Here is a 17941-nt window from a genome sequence, read left to right as displayed (position 1 = left end):
ATCATAGCTCCCTGACCATATATCAAGCCCCACCCCTCGTATTGGAAGGCGAAGTCTTAACTACTGGATGGCCAGGGAAGTCCCCCTACCTTACATTTCAAAGGCAACCAAGAACGCTATGTTCTCAAGGATATCTGAGCCCAGTAGCTTGTCTTCATAGCTCTACCTGGTTCTGTTTGGGGTTTTCCTTGTTCCTCCATCTCCCTCAGTTCAGTTCAGTTCAGTAGTTGCTCAGTCGTGTCCGACTCTTTGCAACCCCATGAATCGCAGCACGCCAGGCCTCCCTGTCCATCTCCAACTCCTGGAGTTTACTCAAACTCATGTCCATCGAGTCAGTGATACCATCCAGCCATCTCATCCTCTGTCATCCCCTTCTCCTCCTGCCCCCAATCCTTCCCAGCATCAGGCTCTTTTCCAATGAGTCAACTCTTCGCATGAGGTGGCAAAGTATTGGAGTTTCAGCTTCAGCATCAGTCCTTCCAGTGAACACCCAGGACTGATCTCCTTTAGGATGGACTGGTTGGATCTCTTGCAGTCCAAGGGACTCTCAAGAGTCTTCTCCAACACCACAGTTCAAAAGCATCAATTATTCTGCTCTCAGCTTTCTTCACAGTCCAACTCTCACATCCATACATGACCACTGGAAAAACCATAGCCCTGACCAGATGGACCTTTGTTGGCAAAGTAATGTCTCTGCTTTTTAATATGCTGTCTAGGTTGGTCATAACTTTCCTTCCGGGGGTAAGCGTCTTTTAATTTCATGGCTGCAGTCACCATCTGCAGTGATTTTGGAGCCCAGAAAAATAAAGTCTGACACTGTTTCCACTGTTTCCCCATCTATTTCCCATGAAGTGATGGGACCGGATGCCATGATCTTAGTTTTCTGAATGTTGGGTTTTAAGCCAACTCTTTCACTCTCCTCTTTCACTTTCATCAAGAGGCTTTTTAGTTCCTCTTCACTTTCTGCCATAAGGGTGGTGTCATCTGCATATCTGAGGTGATTGATATTTCTCCTGGCAATCTTGATTCCAGCTTGTGCTTCTTCCAGCCCAGCGTTTCTCATGATGTACTCTGCAAGTAAGTTAGATAAGCAGGGTGACAATATACAGCTTGACGTACTCCTTTTCCTATTTGGAACTAGTCTGTTGTTCCATGTCCAATTCTAACTGTTGCTTCCTGACCTGCATACAGGTTTCTCAAGAGGCAGGTCAGGTGGTCTGGTATGCCTATCTCTTTCAGAATTTTCCACAGTTTATTGTGATCCACGCAGTCAAAGGCCTTGGCATAGTCAATAAAGCTAACCCACTGCTATTTAGAAACTCCCCATTCTAACTTCTCTCCTGCAAGTGGGATCCATGGTGGGGTTCAAGTAGGATCTGAAGGGACAGAAGAGGTGCTAGTGATGGAGGACAGAGGAGGAAGGCTATCCCGCAATCCATCCTGGTTGGTCCCGCATCCCTGTTCTGCCTCTCCACCTTCTGCTGAGCCCTGCTTCCTGCTGGGTCCTGGGCCACCCTAGGGCTTGTGCTCTGTCCTATCTCCAACAGTAGCCCAGCCAGGGCTGATAATTCCCAGCTTCATCCTTCGTGAAGAGAAGGCTCCGCCAGTGTTTCTGTGCAGGCGGTGTAACTCGGGGAGCAGTGGGGATGTTGTGGGGAGGTCTTTTACTTCTGCTCTGTTCCCCATCCAGGGATTGTGTTTGTCTTGGGAACTGGTCAGCGGTGAGAACATTTTCAGAATACATCCTGTTTCCTCCAGAGAGAAGAAAACTGATCAGAAGCAACAAGTATGGCAGCAAAGAGGAAGGGAGATGAGGAGAGAATTCCTTTTTCTGCTTCCTAGAAGCAGTTGTTTAGACTTTGATCCAGTGCCAGCCACTCATCAGCCCGGGGGCTCTGCTCTCGGGTTGCACCGCTCAGGGTCATGGCGCCTGCACCTCGCAGAGCCGCGGTCATCTCCTTCGCTGACCCAGCCAGACACAAACCACCACGACCGTGAACTCCTCCAGGAGCTCGCCAGTGGAAAAAGGCTGCGGTTGCTATTTTATTCTCTCTGCTTTTCACCTTGAGCTTTGTACTGTTTTGGCAGTGTGCTTTCCAAGCTAACTTCCTAATTGATAGAGCAAAAATGAGGTTTTTTTTTTTTTGGGAAGTTCTGATAAGTGTATGGATAAGTTTTAATTTACAAGTGGGTCTCTATACTTTTAATGCATTGTATTAGAGCTCTGAAAAGTGAATTTTAAACCATTGAAATTTATCTTTTCACTTCTGGCTAGTATTTCAAGAATTCCTAATATGAATGAGGCATGCATTTCACCTGAAAAAAAATTTAAATTATATCTCACCTGTCAAGATGACAGACCTGTCTGAAGTCTGATCTTAGGCTTATTCACATGGATTATCATTGTCCTTGGACCTAATTTCCCAGCTGAGAGGTTTGTTTTTCCATAATCACTAATGTTCATAGTAAACACAGAATCTGCTATGTACTGGGGACGGACAGCTTTTTTTTAACATTGGCTACTGTTAGGGAGACATTTCTTCCATAATATACTAAACACATAACATCATACCCTTCTGAAAGGTTCAACTTATTTTTTTATTAATAAATAAGTCAAGCAAATTAATGGAGATTCTATAGAATTTTGCCTAAACACCCATTTATAAATGACCTGTATTTTTAAGAAATAGACTTTTTGCTCAGAAATTACACCTTTGTCTCTCATGTTTGTTTTCAGATGGACTGAATAAGAGCTGTTGTTTTGGAACTGTTATGGTAGAGAAGTTATGAATTTTGTCAACTCAGAGCTCTATAAAAATAATCCAGAGAATTCCTTCAAGCTATGAACAGTTTCACTTCCAAAGAGCATGCAAATATTTTTCTTGCGAAGTTGAGGAAACATGATTTGTGGGTGCATCACAGTGGAAAAATACTTCTGACAGCATTCCCACAAATTAGAGGAAATGTATGCGTGGGTGATCTACACGGGACAATTCTCCAGAAAAAGCAATTTCCCTCTGACATGCTATATTTTATTACTTTCCTTTATAAACACAGCACTGACCCTGCTAGAGAAACAGAAGCTTATTTGCAACAGGCCTGAAAAGTGCAAGGAAACCTCTGCTAGAGATTCAAAACCAGAGTTTGACCTTTGCTTTTATACAGAGGGTCAAACCCAGGAACCAACTCTGACAGGATTATTTCTGAGGAGAAAATTGGCTTAGGCGATGGGTCCTTGGGAATAAGAGCTTCCCTGATAGCTCAGCTGGTAAAGAGTCTGCCTGCAATGCAGGAGACCCCGGTTCGATTCCTGGGTTGGGAAGATCCCCTGGAGAAGGAGTAGGCTACCCACTCCAGTGCTCTTGGGCTTCCCTTGTGGCTCAACTGGTAAAGAATCCACCTGCAATGCAGGAGACCTGGGTTCGATCCCCTGGAGTAAAGGAAAGGCTACGCACTCCAGTATTCTGGCCTGGAGAATTCCATGGACTGTAGTCCATGGGGTCACAAAGAGTCAGACATGACTGAGCGACTTTCACACACACATACCTTGGGATAAACTTAAAGTTTTGTTTGCAAGTGGAGGGAGGATTTTGTGATTTTGATTTTGCAGTTTGTCTAGGTTTCCTAAATACTTATTTTCATTTTGTAGTCTTACAGATCAGAGATTGAGAATCATCATTCTCATGATCATCACAGAAAAATAATTTAGAAATTTTTAAAAGCGATGTTAAAATATCCCATTATATGTGGATGACAGTATCATTTCCACATTCTCTTTTTCTACCATCAGTCAGAGTAAATTTGCTAAATTCTTTTATGGACACTAATGCCAATAAAAGGCAATAGTTTTGCATACTTCCCATGTCCGTGACCTTTAGCAAACCTCCATTTAGAATGTGATTTTAAGAAACACAATTTAATTTTAAGTATCATTTCATTTTCTGACTCTCACTCAGGTTTTAAGCTTTATCATTTTTTTGGTCTTTTTTTTTTTTTTTTTAATTTGAAAGTCTCATATCATTGGCGATTTCTCATTCTAAAAGAAAAATGTCCAAAATACTCTGCTTGCTTAACACAGACCAGAGATGTGTGAGGATTATTAATGCTTGTTATCTGAAGTGACCTCCAAAATTCAGATTTTTTAAAGTAACAGTTCCAGGCTTACCGAGAACTGTGGGTGAAACAAATGTGCACCGAGCAAAGTGGAATATTTTCTTCCCCAGGAACTTAACTATTTATGAAAAACAGTTTAAAAATTCAGCTAGGAATGTTTCTACAGTATTTTTGCCTACTGTGCTGGCTGGTTTTGTTGACAGAACCAGCACTGCACTGGACGACTTTGCAGGACTGACCAGGTGAGGCTCACGGCTCCTCTCCTCCTGACAGGTGGACACCACCCTGTCTCAGTTCACCGACCCCAACGTCTACCTGTGGGACGTGCACCACAGCAAGAGGCTCATCAAGGTGGACGGGGCTGTGACCAAGACGAGGAAATCCTACTGCGTGGACTTCGCCGCCATCCGACCCCAGATCGCCTTACTCCAGGAAATGCACGTGACGCACTTCCACTTCTCGCTGGACTGGGCGCTGATCCTGCCGCTGGGGAACCGGTCCCAGGTCAACCTCACGGTCCTGCGGTTCTACCGCTGTGTGGCCAGCGAGCTGGTGCGCGCCAACATCACCCCGGTGGTGGCGCTATGGCGCCCGGCCGCCCCCCACCAGGGACTGCCGGCCCCCCTGGCCCGGCACGGCGCCTGGGAGAACCCCCACACCGCCCTGGCCTTTGCTGAGTACGCCAGCCTGTGCTTTCAAGACCTCGGCCGCCACGTCAAGTTCTGGATCACGATGCACGAGCCGTCCACGCGGAACATGACCTACAGCGCAGGGCACAACCTCCTGAAGGCGCACGCGCTGGCCTGGCGCACCTACGATGAGAAGTTCAGGCGCTCGCAGAAAGGAAAAATATCCATCGCCCTGCAGGCGGACTGGATAGAACCCGCCTGCCCTTTCTCCCCGGAGGACCGCGAGGTGGCCGAGCGAGTTCTGGAATTTGACATCGGCTGGCTGGCCGAGCCCATTTTCGGCTCCGGCGATTATCCACGCGTGATGAGAGACTGGCTGAACCAGAGAAACAATTTCCTCCTCCCTTATTTCACTGACGAGGAAAAAAAGCTAATCCGGGGTTCCTTTGACTTTTTGGCGTTGAGCCATTACACCACGATCCTTGTAGACTGGGAGAAAGAAGATCCCATAAAATACAACGATTACCTGGCCGTGCAAGAAATGACCGACATCACCTGGCTCAACTCCCCCGGCCAGGTGGCCGTGGTGCCCTGGGGCTTACGCAAGGTCCTGAACTGGCTGAAGGCCAAGTACGGAGACCTCCCCATGTATATCATATCCAACGGCATCGATGATGATCCGCACGCAGCCCAGGACAGTCTGAGGGTGTATTACATGCAGAATTATGTGAACGAAGCTCTGAAAGGTAAGGCGCCCCCAGTACGGAGGTCTCTTGGGGTTTATGCCACCTGAGAACCTGATCCATAGAAACTCTCAAACATATACACAGACTGTCACCCACAGAGCAAGTGCTATCCATTCCTTGATAACACTGAAAAAGCCCAAGCGCTAGCTAGTTTTCCCGAGGAAAGAGGAGTTTGACTAAAAGTGGAAGATGAAAAAAATTCCTCAAACCTATTCTAGGTGGCTAAGAGCCTGGACCATCTCTTCTCCACATCAGATGGCTTCATAGCAGTCTTGCCTACTTCATGCACTTAAAGATTGAACCCGAGTACATCAAAGCAGGTTTAAAGTATGTAAAACCTACTATGTTAAATATAGCTAAGTATTTGTCTTGATGGTTGCCACTTTGTCTTCGGATAAAAGGAGCTTTACTGATGAAATCTAATTTAATCGGAAGTTGTTTGAAATGGTATTGACACTTTCTCTGATGCACCAGGGCTCGGTAAAGGCAAAATGTTGTGGGCAAAATATTTTAATAACTTTTCTCCTGTCCTTTTGTTTTTCTAGCCTATATATTGGATGGTATCAATCTTTGTGGATACTTTGCTTATTCATTTAACGATCGCACAGCTCCGAAGTTTGGCCTCTATCGTTATGCGGCGAATCAGTTTGAGCCCAAACCGTCCATGAAATATTACAGGAAAATTATAGACAACAATGGCTTTCCAGGTCCTGAAACTCTGGGAAGATTTTGTCCAGAAGAATTCACCCTGTGTGCAGAGTGCAGCTTTTTTCATACCCGAAAGTCTTTACTGGCTTTCATAGCTTTTCTACTTTTTGCCTTTGTTATTTCTCTTTCTCTGATTTTTTACTACTCTAAGAAAGGCAGAAGAGGTTACAAATAGTCTTGATACTTTTCTTATTTGAAATAATTGTACACACACATCAGCTGTTAACATTTGCACTTCTCAGTGTTGTGAACTGTAGACTTTATATATCTGACTTCTAGAAAACCTTTTCATGGCATGTGATAGGTTTTGAAATGAGCGTGATTGTAAAATATTGAATAATGTGAATAGTGCCTGAATTTGTTCTATTTCCAGGGGAGGTATGTTAAAAAAGATTGATAAGGGCCATCGTTTCTGCACACATTCTATAACAAAGCATGAAGAATGGGAACCATCTCGTAACATTTCTACATACATTAAGATTAAGATTATTTTTATCTGTGCCCATTCCTTTGTGTAATGTTTGCCTTTAAATCATAATTGCAAGCATTGGAATCAAATGTTAAGTCCTGAATAACCATTCTGAACTACCATGATATGCCTGATGGTCTTTGTGGAACCAAGTTTCCCTTGAAAAAGAAGATGGCAGAATATAGAATAGATGACAAAGGGCCCTAGGTTGGAATGTTCCTTTTAAAAGCAAGGTTTCTATCAAATACTGTTAATATTAATTTATATATCTTTTTAATGATATGCTTAGCAGAGCAAATTACAGAATTCTGTATCTTATATAAGTATAAAATATATTTCTTTGTATTTTGAGACACTCTCTAAGCCCCAGGCCCTTGAGGGATTTATGTCACTATTGAGGGCCTGCACATAGGGGACTTTTACTAAATGTGTGCAGAAAAATAAGCATGAATTATGCAATATTGGGCCCTTAAGAAAGCATAAACCGACTGTGAAATGCATTATAGCGCAGTGGCTGGAGGGGACAGAAAGGAGGAAAAAATCCTTGTTATAAGCAACATTGCAATTAATTTGATTACAAACTCTTTTATTTAGAGCAGACCTTGGAATGAATGAGGTGACCTTTTCTGAAAGAATAAGAATGAAACAATAACTCATTTTATGAGGAGTGACTCAACTTTCTGTTCTTTAGAATGTGCCATAATTTCTTTGAATTGAGTTTTAAAAATTCTTAATAGTTTCAAAAGCATTTGGTCTAATAACACTGGAAGGTTTGTTTCTATAATTGCTGAGGTCCATTTTATATTTTTTGCTGCTACTTCTGTGGAGCTAGCTTTACATGAGTTTTGCTTTGAACTTTTATACTGAAACTGGCTACTGATTTTTAGAAAGGGCTAATTGGGTCTTATCCTTTAATGCCCCTTAAATAAATCTTGCTGATTTTCAAACAGGGAAGTCTATTACACTGGAGTTGAGGGTGATTTTATAGATAAGCCAAAATGATATCAAGCAAGATAAACCAATATCATATCTGGCATAACTAATCTTGCTGACACAGGGTTCTAGTGAATTAAAAAAAACTGTACTGTATTATATATCATCTTTAGAGGTGGTATGATTTTTTTCCATGAAAGATAAGCTTTTTGGTGGTACTCTTAAAAATGGACTTACTGTTAAAATCACAAACTAGGGAATAATAGTTTATTTTATGTGTATATTTTTCTGATTATAATAGTAATATATGCTCATTGTAAAAAATTTAAAATCACAGAAACTATATGTAAAGAAAAAAAATTACCTGTAATTTCACCACCTTGAGATAGCCACTGTTAACATAGTGTATGTATGATATTTTGTATAGTCAGATCTTATTGTAAATAGTTATGTGTCTTTATTAAATTTCATTGTGTGCATTTCCTTTGTCATTAGTCTTCAAAAGCATGATTTTTAATAGTTATAGAGTAACTCCACTATCACAATTTATTTAATCATTCCTATTTGTTGGACCAGTTTCTTATTGTTAATTACTGTGAAATAATGGATGTTGTTTAAAAATAATTTTCCTGCTATAATATTTAATTTCCTTGAGTGTAGAGAGAAGTAATCCTGTCCCTTGATAAAGTCTTGTAATAAATCTACTCTCAACTTTGTCTTCTTACATGATCAAATGACTAGATAAATTTCTTAAGTGTTTTTCTTTTGAGTTACTTAAACCACATAGAATATGATCTGAGTTGTGAAGAAGGGGGTCTGAAAACAGGAGGAGTGAACTTCGAGGCTGGAATAAGGGTGAAGAGGGTGCCCCAGGCTAGTCCCTACGGCTGATCTGAGAGGGAATTTCAGACCCTGAAAGAGATGCCAAAGAACCAAAGGGAAATGATCCTTCAGCACCACTCAGCGAAGTTATCAGCTGAGCATCAGGCTAACTTTGAGACCCTTTGGTCCCCAGTGGGAGATTGGTGGTTCCCCACGGGCGGTAAAGAAGACAGGGCACTTCCCAGACGAGGCTGGAAACTGGGGGCAGTGGAAGGGGCTAGAAGGCCTTTCTGGTCCAATGGGGTGAAGAATCCTCATTTCTTCACCGGCTTCTCCGGGCCTTACATTCTTCACTGATGCTTTACTTTCATAAATACTGGGTTTTTCACCACTTTACATGTGTTTTAAAACATATATATATATAGAGAGAGAGAGAGACAGAGACAGAGACAGAGAGAGAAAGAGAGACCATTCTCCAGGAAGTCCTGCATCCCTTAGTACTTTTTGGGGTCAGCTCTGCAGGGGCATTAGTGGTAAGCTGTGGCTCCCAAGGTCTCTGGGCTAATTTCTGTCATATTTACTTTCCCCCCATATTGCCCCCCTGGTTCCTTCCTTTGAACTGACAGTGGGGTGGGGGAGGAAATGGAGGTAGGGGGCCCTGCACTTATGCCCCATTCATTTTGCCTTAGTTTGGAAGGATGGACTTTCAGGTTCATTTAAGGTCATTTTTCATTCTATTTTTTGACTCCACAGACAGTAATTAGAATCTACTAATGCCTCAGAAGCATTTCTTTTTTTTTTTAAATTTTTTTATAGAGCCCTCCAACGGAGATATAATACAGGCCACATATTTTAAATTTTCTAGTAGTCACATTAAAAATATAAAAAGACACTATTAGTTCAAAAGATGTGGGAAGGAATGATGGAGTTAATGAATGAATAGAATCAGCTCTCTGATACCACCTTTGTCCAGAGACTGATTTAGTAGAGACCATCTGTCAAGAAAGAGAAACTGCTGTGTATTAGGTGACACACAGCTCGGTTCTTTGTATTCAGAGGAGCAAATGATGACTTACTTGTAATAACCTTTGATAACCTGTCTTTCTAGGTGGCAAGGCAGTAAATAGCTAACCTGTCATCACCTCTAGACTAATAACTAGGTGAGAGGATTATAGCTCTTTTCTTCATCATTCACACTGTCCCTCAACTACTCAGTAACCTTTTTTGTTTGTAAGACTTGTTATCAGGTTAAATTCTTTATCTGTAAATAAAAATAGGGAGCTCATTTGGAAGGAATCTCTTTACATCCTCTGTGGATACTTGTAATCTCCTAGAACATGTAGCTTTTTGCTCAGACCCATTACCTTTATCAGTTTTTATAACCATTAAATATTGTTGGAGTTTTGTTTGTTATAGTGCATTTCCTAAACCATTTTTGTTTCATACCTTTGTGGTAAATGCCCTTTGATATCAAGTAGAAAGAAGTCAAGAACTACAAGGAACCTTGAGTAAAGAGTGGAAATGCCAGTGACAAGACACCTAAAATATGGTGAAATCCCATTTCACAACATGACTGTGACATGGTGATTGATATTCAGCTCCTTTTTTGATCAAATAGGTTAGAGAAGAAAAAACACTTCAACCTACATATTAATGGAGTCAGAAAAGTATAGGGGAAAGAGTCAGCAAGACCCATGTTCAAAATTCACTGAGCTTCAGTTTCCTCATCTGTAAAATGGGGAGAACCTGCTGTAGCACAGTGGTGAACATAGTAAGTATTCAGTAAATAAAGCACCTACCCTAGAAGTAATTTTTCCTAGACTGATTTCACTTACTGTTAACGTGTGTGTGTTTTCTTGTTAATCAGATTTTTAGAGCTCAGTAACATAAAACCAGGGCCTATTACAGGCAAATGATACACCCAGAAGCCCTTTAGTTATTTTATTTGTGGCTTTGAATATACATCTTCATAAAATGTCCTTGGTAAAACTAAATAAACAAACAAAAACCAGTTCCCACATTTACTTAATAATACTAGATTCTTTTCTTGGATTTGAATTTTACAAATGTTGGATTGATAGAATCTTGAAGATAATTTGGCAAAAGATGTTTCTATATCAGTTTGTTGTGCCATCTGCTCTTTTGAAATAATCTAATGACACAGGCAAAATGCTGAAATTTGTTTATTTGCTATTTAGTTGGTAATAATTGGAGGCCCATTAGCTAAATTTTTATGTGATTCAAAAATGTTTGGTGAGTTTCAGATTTTGGTATAGTCTTCAATATGTTTATTTATGGTAATGCTAATTAATTTTAAATGCATTTACTTATTTGATATAAATTATTTGCAACTGAAACATTACTCCTTAATAAATTGCTGGAATAAGCTGACATTTTTTTTCTTTTGAAAGGCTCAATTGATTAGTTTGTAAAATTCGTTTTTCTTTCAATATTATAGCGGTTGTCTAATTATGGCTGTAAGCATAAATGTTGCCTAAAGCATTTCAGCCTGTTTTGATCTCCATCTGTATGTGAATCAAAGCTTTAGCTAATTTAGTTTCAAGTTGTTAGATTTGAAGGTTCTATAGTGTTTCAAGGCTGTTGCTGTTTCATTTAAGACATGAAGGCTTTGTAAGTTTTTTTTTTTCCCTCTTTAAATTATGGGTATTATAAGTCTCTGGCAAGTAGTCCAAAGACTTCAAAATAAAGCATTTCAATCGACAGGGGCAGTAGTGGTAAGCCACGGAGCGGTGAAATGGAGATATAATTAGAGCTAAAGATTGACGAGTCAGGTGAAAATATTCCATTAGCAAAGGACATCACGACCAGATTTTCTTCCAAAGTGGTACCATTCTAAAATGTCCTTATTTTATCTGTGACTGTCTTGGATTTAATGAACCAACAAAACAAACACAGTGGGGGTTACTGGTCCACCTGACTGACAAGATTAGAGCTGCAAGCTCCTGGCAGTGCGGGGGTCTGGGCAGCGGTGGTTCATAGACAGGAAGGGCTGAGGTGAGGGAACCAGGAAGCCTGGGAAGGCTTGCAGGATTGGGGAGAGCCTGTGGGTGGAGCTGGGTCTCAGAATCAAGGGGTGCGATTTCAAAATGCAGATGACTTTAACTACAGTCCCCACTCTCTGAAGTGCCCTTGGGAAGATGGCTGCAGCACCTGTGGTCTGGCAAAGGGGCTCCCTCGAGAGAAGTGGGTGCAAGAAGGTGAGGGAGACGGAAGGAGAAAGGGACTGAGCCAGTCCCTGGAATGTCAGAACTCACGATGAGTTTTGGGTTCGTATCAAGAGGGTCATGTGGAGAAGCAATGCCATTGGAGGTGATGTTGCCCAGAGAATGTTAGTCCAGGATACAGGGAAGGGCATTTATTTACAAAGAGGCTGGAAAGTCTGAGAATGATTTCAGTGCTTATGAGAGTGGGCCCAGTGGAGGAGGGGAGGGACGTAAAACAAAGATGAAAACTGTGAGAGAGGTGATATCTCATTGTAGTTTGGATTTGCATTTCTCTAATAATGAGTGATGTTGAGCATCTTTTCATGTGTTTATTAGCCATCTGTATGTCTTCTTTAGAGAAATATCTGTTTAGGTCTGTTTCCCAGTTTTTGATTGGGTAGTTTGTTTTTCTGGTATTGATTTGTATGAGCTGCTTGTATACTTTGGAAGTGAATCCTTTGTCAGTTATTTCATTAGCTGTTATTTTCTCCAATTCTGAGACTTGTCTTTTCACCTTGTTTATAGTTTCTTTTGCTGTGCAAAAGCTTTTCAGTTTAATTAGATCCCACTTGTTTATTTTTGTTTTTATTTCCATTACTCTAAGAGGTGGGCCACAAAGGATTTTGCTGTGGTTTATATCATAGAGTGTTCTGCCTGTGTTTTCCTCTAAGAGATATATATGGAATCTAGAAAGATGGTACTGATGAAATTATTTGCAGGGCAGCATTGGAGACACAGACATAGAGAATAGACTTATGGATACAGAGTGGGGTGAGGGGGAGGAGAGGGTGGGATGTATGGAGAGAGTAACATGGAAACATATATTACTATTTGTAAAATAGATAGTCAGTAGGAATTTTCTGTATGACTCAGGAAACTCAAATGAGGTTCTGTAACAAGCTAGAGGGGGGGCAGGGAGGGAGGTGGGAGGGATGATCAAGAGGGAGGGAGCACATGTGCACCTAAGGCTGATTCATGTTAATATTTGGCAGAAACCAACACAATACTGTAAAGCAATTATCCTTCAATTAAAACAAAAACAAAAACGATGGTGAGAGAGGCATTAAGGTGTGTCCAGAAAGCCAGACCAACAAAGGTCCGTCTAGTCAAAGCTATGGTTTTTCCAGTAGTCATGTACAGATGTGAGAGTTGGCCCATAAAGAAAGCTGAGCGCCAAAGAATTGGTGCTTTTGAACTGTGTTGTTTGAGAAGACTCTTGAGAGTCCTGTGGGCTGCAAGGAGATCCAACCAGTCAATCCTAAAGGAAATCAACCCTGAATATTCATTGAAAGGACTGATGCTGAAGCTGAAGCTCCAATACTTTGGCCATGGGCGCAAAGAGCTACTCAGTGAAAAAAACCCTGATGCTGGGAAAGATTGAGGGCAAAAGAAGAGGGCGACAGAGGATGAGATGTTTGGATGACGTCACAGACTCAGCTGGCATGAGTTTGAGCTAACTCTGGGAACTTTGTGAAGGACAGGGAAGCCTCGTGTGCTGCAGTCCATGGAGGTCGCAAAGAGTTGGACATGACAGCAACTGAACAAGAGCAAGAAAACCAGAACATTCCTAAGATGAGAAACAGGAGCAGGTGAATGGAGATGTCTCCGGGGAACAAGGGTCACGCCAGCTCCTCAGCTGGGAACAGAGGCCTCAGTGTGGAAGGAAAGGGCTCCAGGAGGGTGGAGGCGGCCCCAAACCAGATTGGGATTTTCCGGTTTCTAGTCCCGCTCTTCAATTTGCTTTATAACCTGGAGCAAGCCGCCAAGTCCGTGGAGTCTTATTGTTCTTGTATGTATAGAGCGGGAGTTATCAACACCCGTAGATTTCAACCTTGGTTACACGTTAGAGTCATGTGGGAGCTTTAAAATATCCCCAGACTGATTAAATCCGATTCTCCTGAGGTGGGATCCAGACAGTGGTATTGTTTAAAGCTCCCAGGTGATTAAAATGGAAAGTTAAAACTATGAACCAGAAATCTCTGAGCTTGAGAATATCTCAACAGAAACCTCCAGCAAATAGGAACAGAACAAAACAACAGTACCTCTCCAACGTTATTATTAAAGACAAATGACTAGGGATCGTGATTACTGCAATAGAGGATTGAGATTGGGCTCAGCTCCAAATAGGTGAAGAAGGCAGGGTGTCATGGTCATCAGGCAGAGTGAAGGGGGTCAGGAATTTTGGAATTATCAGATCAGGAATTTAAAACAGCTATGATTAATATTCTAAGGACTCTAGCGAATAGAGAAGACAACATACAAGGACAAATGGGCAGGGTAAGGAGCGAGATGGGAGTCTCAGAAGGAACCTAAAAGAAGTGCTAGAGATCAAAAACACTGTATCAGAAATGAAGAATGCCTTTGATGGGCTTTAAGCCTGTCTGTAAAGTAGACTGGACACAGTTAAGGAAAGAATCTAAAATGATGATACAAATGATACTTGCTCTTCAAATTATGTTTTTATTAAATTTAATTTTTCTATTACATTGGGGTATAGTTGATTTACAATGCTGTGTTATTTTCAGGGATACAGCAAAGTGACTCAGCTATACAGAGACATAGATCCATTCTTTTCCAGACTCTTTTCCCATGTAAGTTATTCCAGAATATTGAGTAGAGTTCCTTGTGCTATACAGTAGGTTCTTATTGCTTATCTATTTTATACACAGTAGTGTGTATGTGTTACTCTCAAACTATATCCATCCCTCAAACCACCATGTGGGAAGCTCCCCTCCAACATCTATTGAACCAGTTCGTAAGAATCCCAAGCTCCTAATCTATCCCCCTGACTAATCTTTCCCCTTTGGTAACCATAAGTTTCTGCTTAACATCTGTGAGTCTGTTTCTGTTTTATAAATAAGTTCATTTGTATCATTGTTTTTAGATTCCACATAAAAGTGATATAATATGATATTTGTCTTTCTCTGGCTGACTTTACTTAGTATGAAAATCTCTAGGGTCATCCATTTTGTTGCAAATGGCAGTATTTTATTTGTTTTTATGCCTGAGTAATATTTCATTGTATATATTTACCACACCTTCTCTATCCATTCCTCTGTTAATGGACATTTAGGTTGCTTCCATGTCTTGGCTATTATAAATAATGCTGCAGTGAACACTGGGGTGTATGTATTTTTTGAATTATTTTAAGTTTAATTAGCTCCCATTTGTTTATTTTTGTTTTTATTTTCATTACTCTAGGAGGTGGATTCAAAATAGAAAGTAGATCCATTCTTTCTATTTCTGTCAAGGAATGTTCTGCCTATATTTTCCTCTAAAAGTTTTATAGTTATCTGGTCTTACATTTAATATGCCAGAGTGCTCTGGCATGTTTCAAAATGATTTCTTTTCTCCTATGACTGGGTCTGCCTGGAGTTTTTTGTTTGGTTGGTTAGTTTTTGGCTGCATTGTGTGGCATGATCCCGACCAAGGATCAAAGCCATGTTCCTGCAGTGGAGGTACGGAGTCTTAACTACGGACCACCAGCAAGTTTTTATCTCTGAGTTGTCCACACGGAACCTCTGGCAATTCATGAATTACAGTTCAGGTTTTCTTACCCTGTATTGACTCCTGAGGTGGTTTCCATTTATGAGCCTCTTCCTGGGAAGCCTTGATGTCCTTTGTGTGTCTGTCTTATCTCTCCAGTTGGGGGCAGCAGTGTGCCCCATGTCCTACCCTGTCTTATGGACCCCAGAACAACTATTGATTTTTCAGTCTGTTCAGCTTTTTACCTGTTGTTAGGATGGAGCAATGACTTGCTGCCCATCATCACTAAAGAGATAGAGAAAGAAAGGAAAGGGTCCGTGAAATGCTGTAGAGTTTATAAAGCAAACTGGGAGACCATTGTCAACCCAACTGCAGTACAGTTGGAAAATAGAATCCCTACCATCCCAGCAAAGGTGGGCACAATTCATGCAAGATGGGCATGGCTAATGACAGAAATGGTGTGCACCTAACAGACGCAGAAGGTATTAAGAAGAGGTGGCAAGAATACACAGAAGGACTGTACAAAAAAGATCTTCATGACCCAGATAACCACGATGGTGTGATCACTCACCTAGAGTCAGACATCCTGGAATGTGAGGTCAAGTGGGCCTTAGGAAGCATCACTATGAACAAAGCTAGTGGAGGTGATGGAATTCCAGCTGAGCTATTTTAAATCCTAAAAGATGTTGCTGTGAAAGTGCTGCACTCAATATCTCAGCAAATTTGGAAAACTCAGCAGTGGCCCCAGGACTGGAAAAGGTCAGTTTTAATTCCAATCCCAAAGAAAGTGAAAGGTGAAAAAGTCGCTCAGTCATGTCCGACTCTGCAACACTATGAGTTGTAACCCACCAGGCTCCTCTGTCCATGGAACTCTCCAGGCAAGAATTTTGGAGTGGGTTGCCATTCCTTTCTCCAGGGGATCTTTCCAACCAAGGGATCAAACCCAGGTCTCAAAGGCAACACCAAAGAATGTTCAAACTACCACACAATTGTATTCATCTCACATGATAGCAAAGTAATGCTTAAAATTCTCCAAGTGAGACTTCAACAGTCTGTGAACTGAGAACTTCTGGGTGTTCAAGCTGGATTTAGAAAAGGCAGAGGAACCAGAGATCAAATTGCCAACATCCATTGGATCACAGAAAAAGCAAGAGAATTCCAGAAAAACATCTACTTCTGCTTCATTGACTAAGTCAAAGACTTTGTGTGGATCACAACAAATTGTGGAAAATTCTTCAAGAGCTGAGAATACCAGACCACCTTACCTGCCTCCTGAGAAATCTGTATGCAGGTCAAGAAGCAACAGTTAGAATTGGACATGAAACAACAGACTGGTTCCGAATTGGGAAAGGAGTATGTCAAGGCTGTATATTGTCATCGTGCTTATTTAACTTCTATGCAGAGTATATCATACAGAATGCCAGGCTGGATGAAGCGCAAGCTGGAATCAAGATTGCCAGAAGAAATATCAATAACCTCAGATATGCAGATGATACCACCCGTATGGCAGAAAGTGAAGAAGAACTAAAGAGCCTCTTGATGAAAGTGAAAGAGAAGAGTGAAAAAGTTGGCTTAAAACTCAGCAGTCAGAAAACTAAGATCATGGCATCCGGTCCCATCACTTCATGGCAAATAGATGGGGAAACAATGGAAGCAGTAAGAGACTTTATTTTTTTGGACTCCAAAATCACAGCAGATGATAACTGCAGCCATGAAATTAAAAGACGCTTGCTCCTTGGAAGAAAAGCTATGACCAACCTAGACAGCATATTAAAAAGCAGAAGACAATACTTTGCCAATAAAGGTCCATTTACTCAAAGCTATGGTTTTTCCAGTAGTCATGTATGGATATGAGAGTTGGACCATAAAGAAAGTTGAGCACCGAAGAACTGATGCTTTTGAACTGTGGTGTTGGAGAAGACTCTTGAGAGTCCCTTGGGCTGCAAGGAGATCAAACCGGTCCTACAGGTAATCAGTCCTGAATATTCACTGATGCTGAAGCTGAAACTCCAATCCTTTGGCCACCTGATGTGAAGAGCTGACTCATTTTAAAAGACCCTAATGCTGGGAAAGATTGAAGGCAGGAGGAGAGGACAGAGGATGAGATGGTTGGATGGCCTCACTGACTCAATGGACATGAGTTTGAGTAAGCTCTGGGAGTTGGTGATGGACAGGGAAGCCTGGTGTGCTGCAGTCTATGGGGTCACAAGAGCTGTACACCACTGAGTGACTGAACTGAGCTGAACATCTCAGCAATCTCTCCGACCCTGGCAGTAAAGCACAAATGTACAAAGTCTACCAAGGATCGTAACTGTTTATATGATGGACTTCTGAACAGTTGGATCTGGTTCTCTTCAACATCCATCATCATGATTCACCCTTGCGATTTTGTTAAAGTTAAGTGGAAACTGTGCGTATTTGATGCATGTAAAGATCACTTGTGGGCTGTCTAGGTGGCTCAGTTGTAAAAAAAAATCTGCCTGCCAAGCAGGAGATGCAGGTTCGATCCTTGGATCGGGAAGATCCCCTGGAGGAGGAAATGGCAACCCACTACAGTATTCTTGCCTGGAGAATCCCATGGACAGAGAAGCCTGGTGGGCTGCAGTCCTTGGAGTCACAAACAGTTGGATATGACTGAGTGACTGAGCATACACACAAAGATGACTTGCACTGATGTCTTTAAAAGTCTTTAAGAATATCATGCTAACATGAATTTATATTTTTATCCACAATATTTTTAACGCGAATGACAAGTGCATATTTTATTTCTGGATACCGTTACACAATGTCAACAGCATCATAAAATGACTT

At 41.4% G+C, this 17941-nt stretch overlaps 1 protein-coding gene across 1 annotated transcript in view; it reads left to right on the top strand.

The window, feature by feature from the left end:
- KL (klotho) overlaps window positions 1–8340 on the top strand; it is a 39183-nt gene extending 30843 nt beyond the window's left edge. The window contains exons 4-5 of the mRNA XM_043892332.1: window positions 4387–5488; window positions 6034–8340. Coding sequence (XP_043748267.1) covers window positions 4387–5488; window positions 6034–6371 — 1440 coding nt within the window. The 3' untranslated portion in view covers window positions 6372–8340. The remainder of the gene's footprint in view (window positions 1–4386; window positions 5489–6033) is intronic.
- Window positions 8341–17941: the final 9601 nt, after the last annotated feature.

This window comes from Cervus elaphus, chromosome 30 (assembly GCF_910594005.1).
Source record: "Cervus elaphus chromosome 30, mCerEla1.1, whole genome shotgun sequence".
Classification (NCBI taxonomy): Eukaryota; Metazoa; Chordata; class Mammalia; order Artiodactyla; family Cervidae; genus Cervus; species Cervus elaphus.
This window is presented reverse-complemented; position numbering and strand designations above follow the sequence as displayed.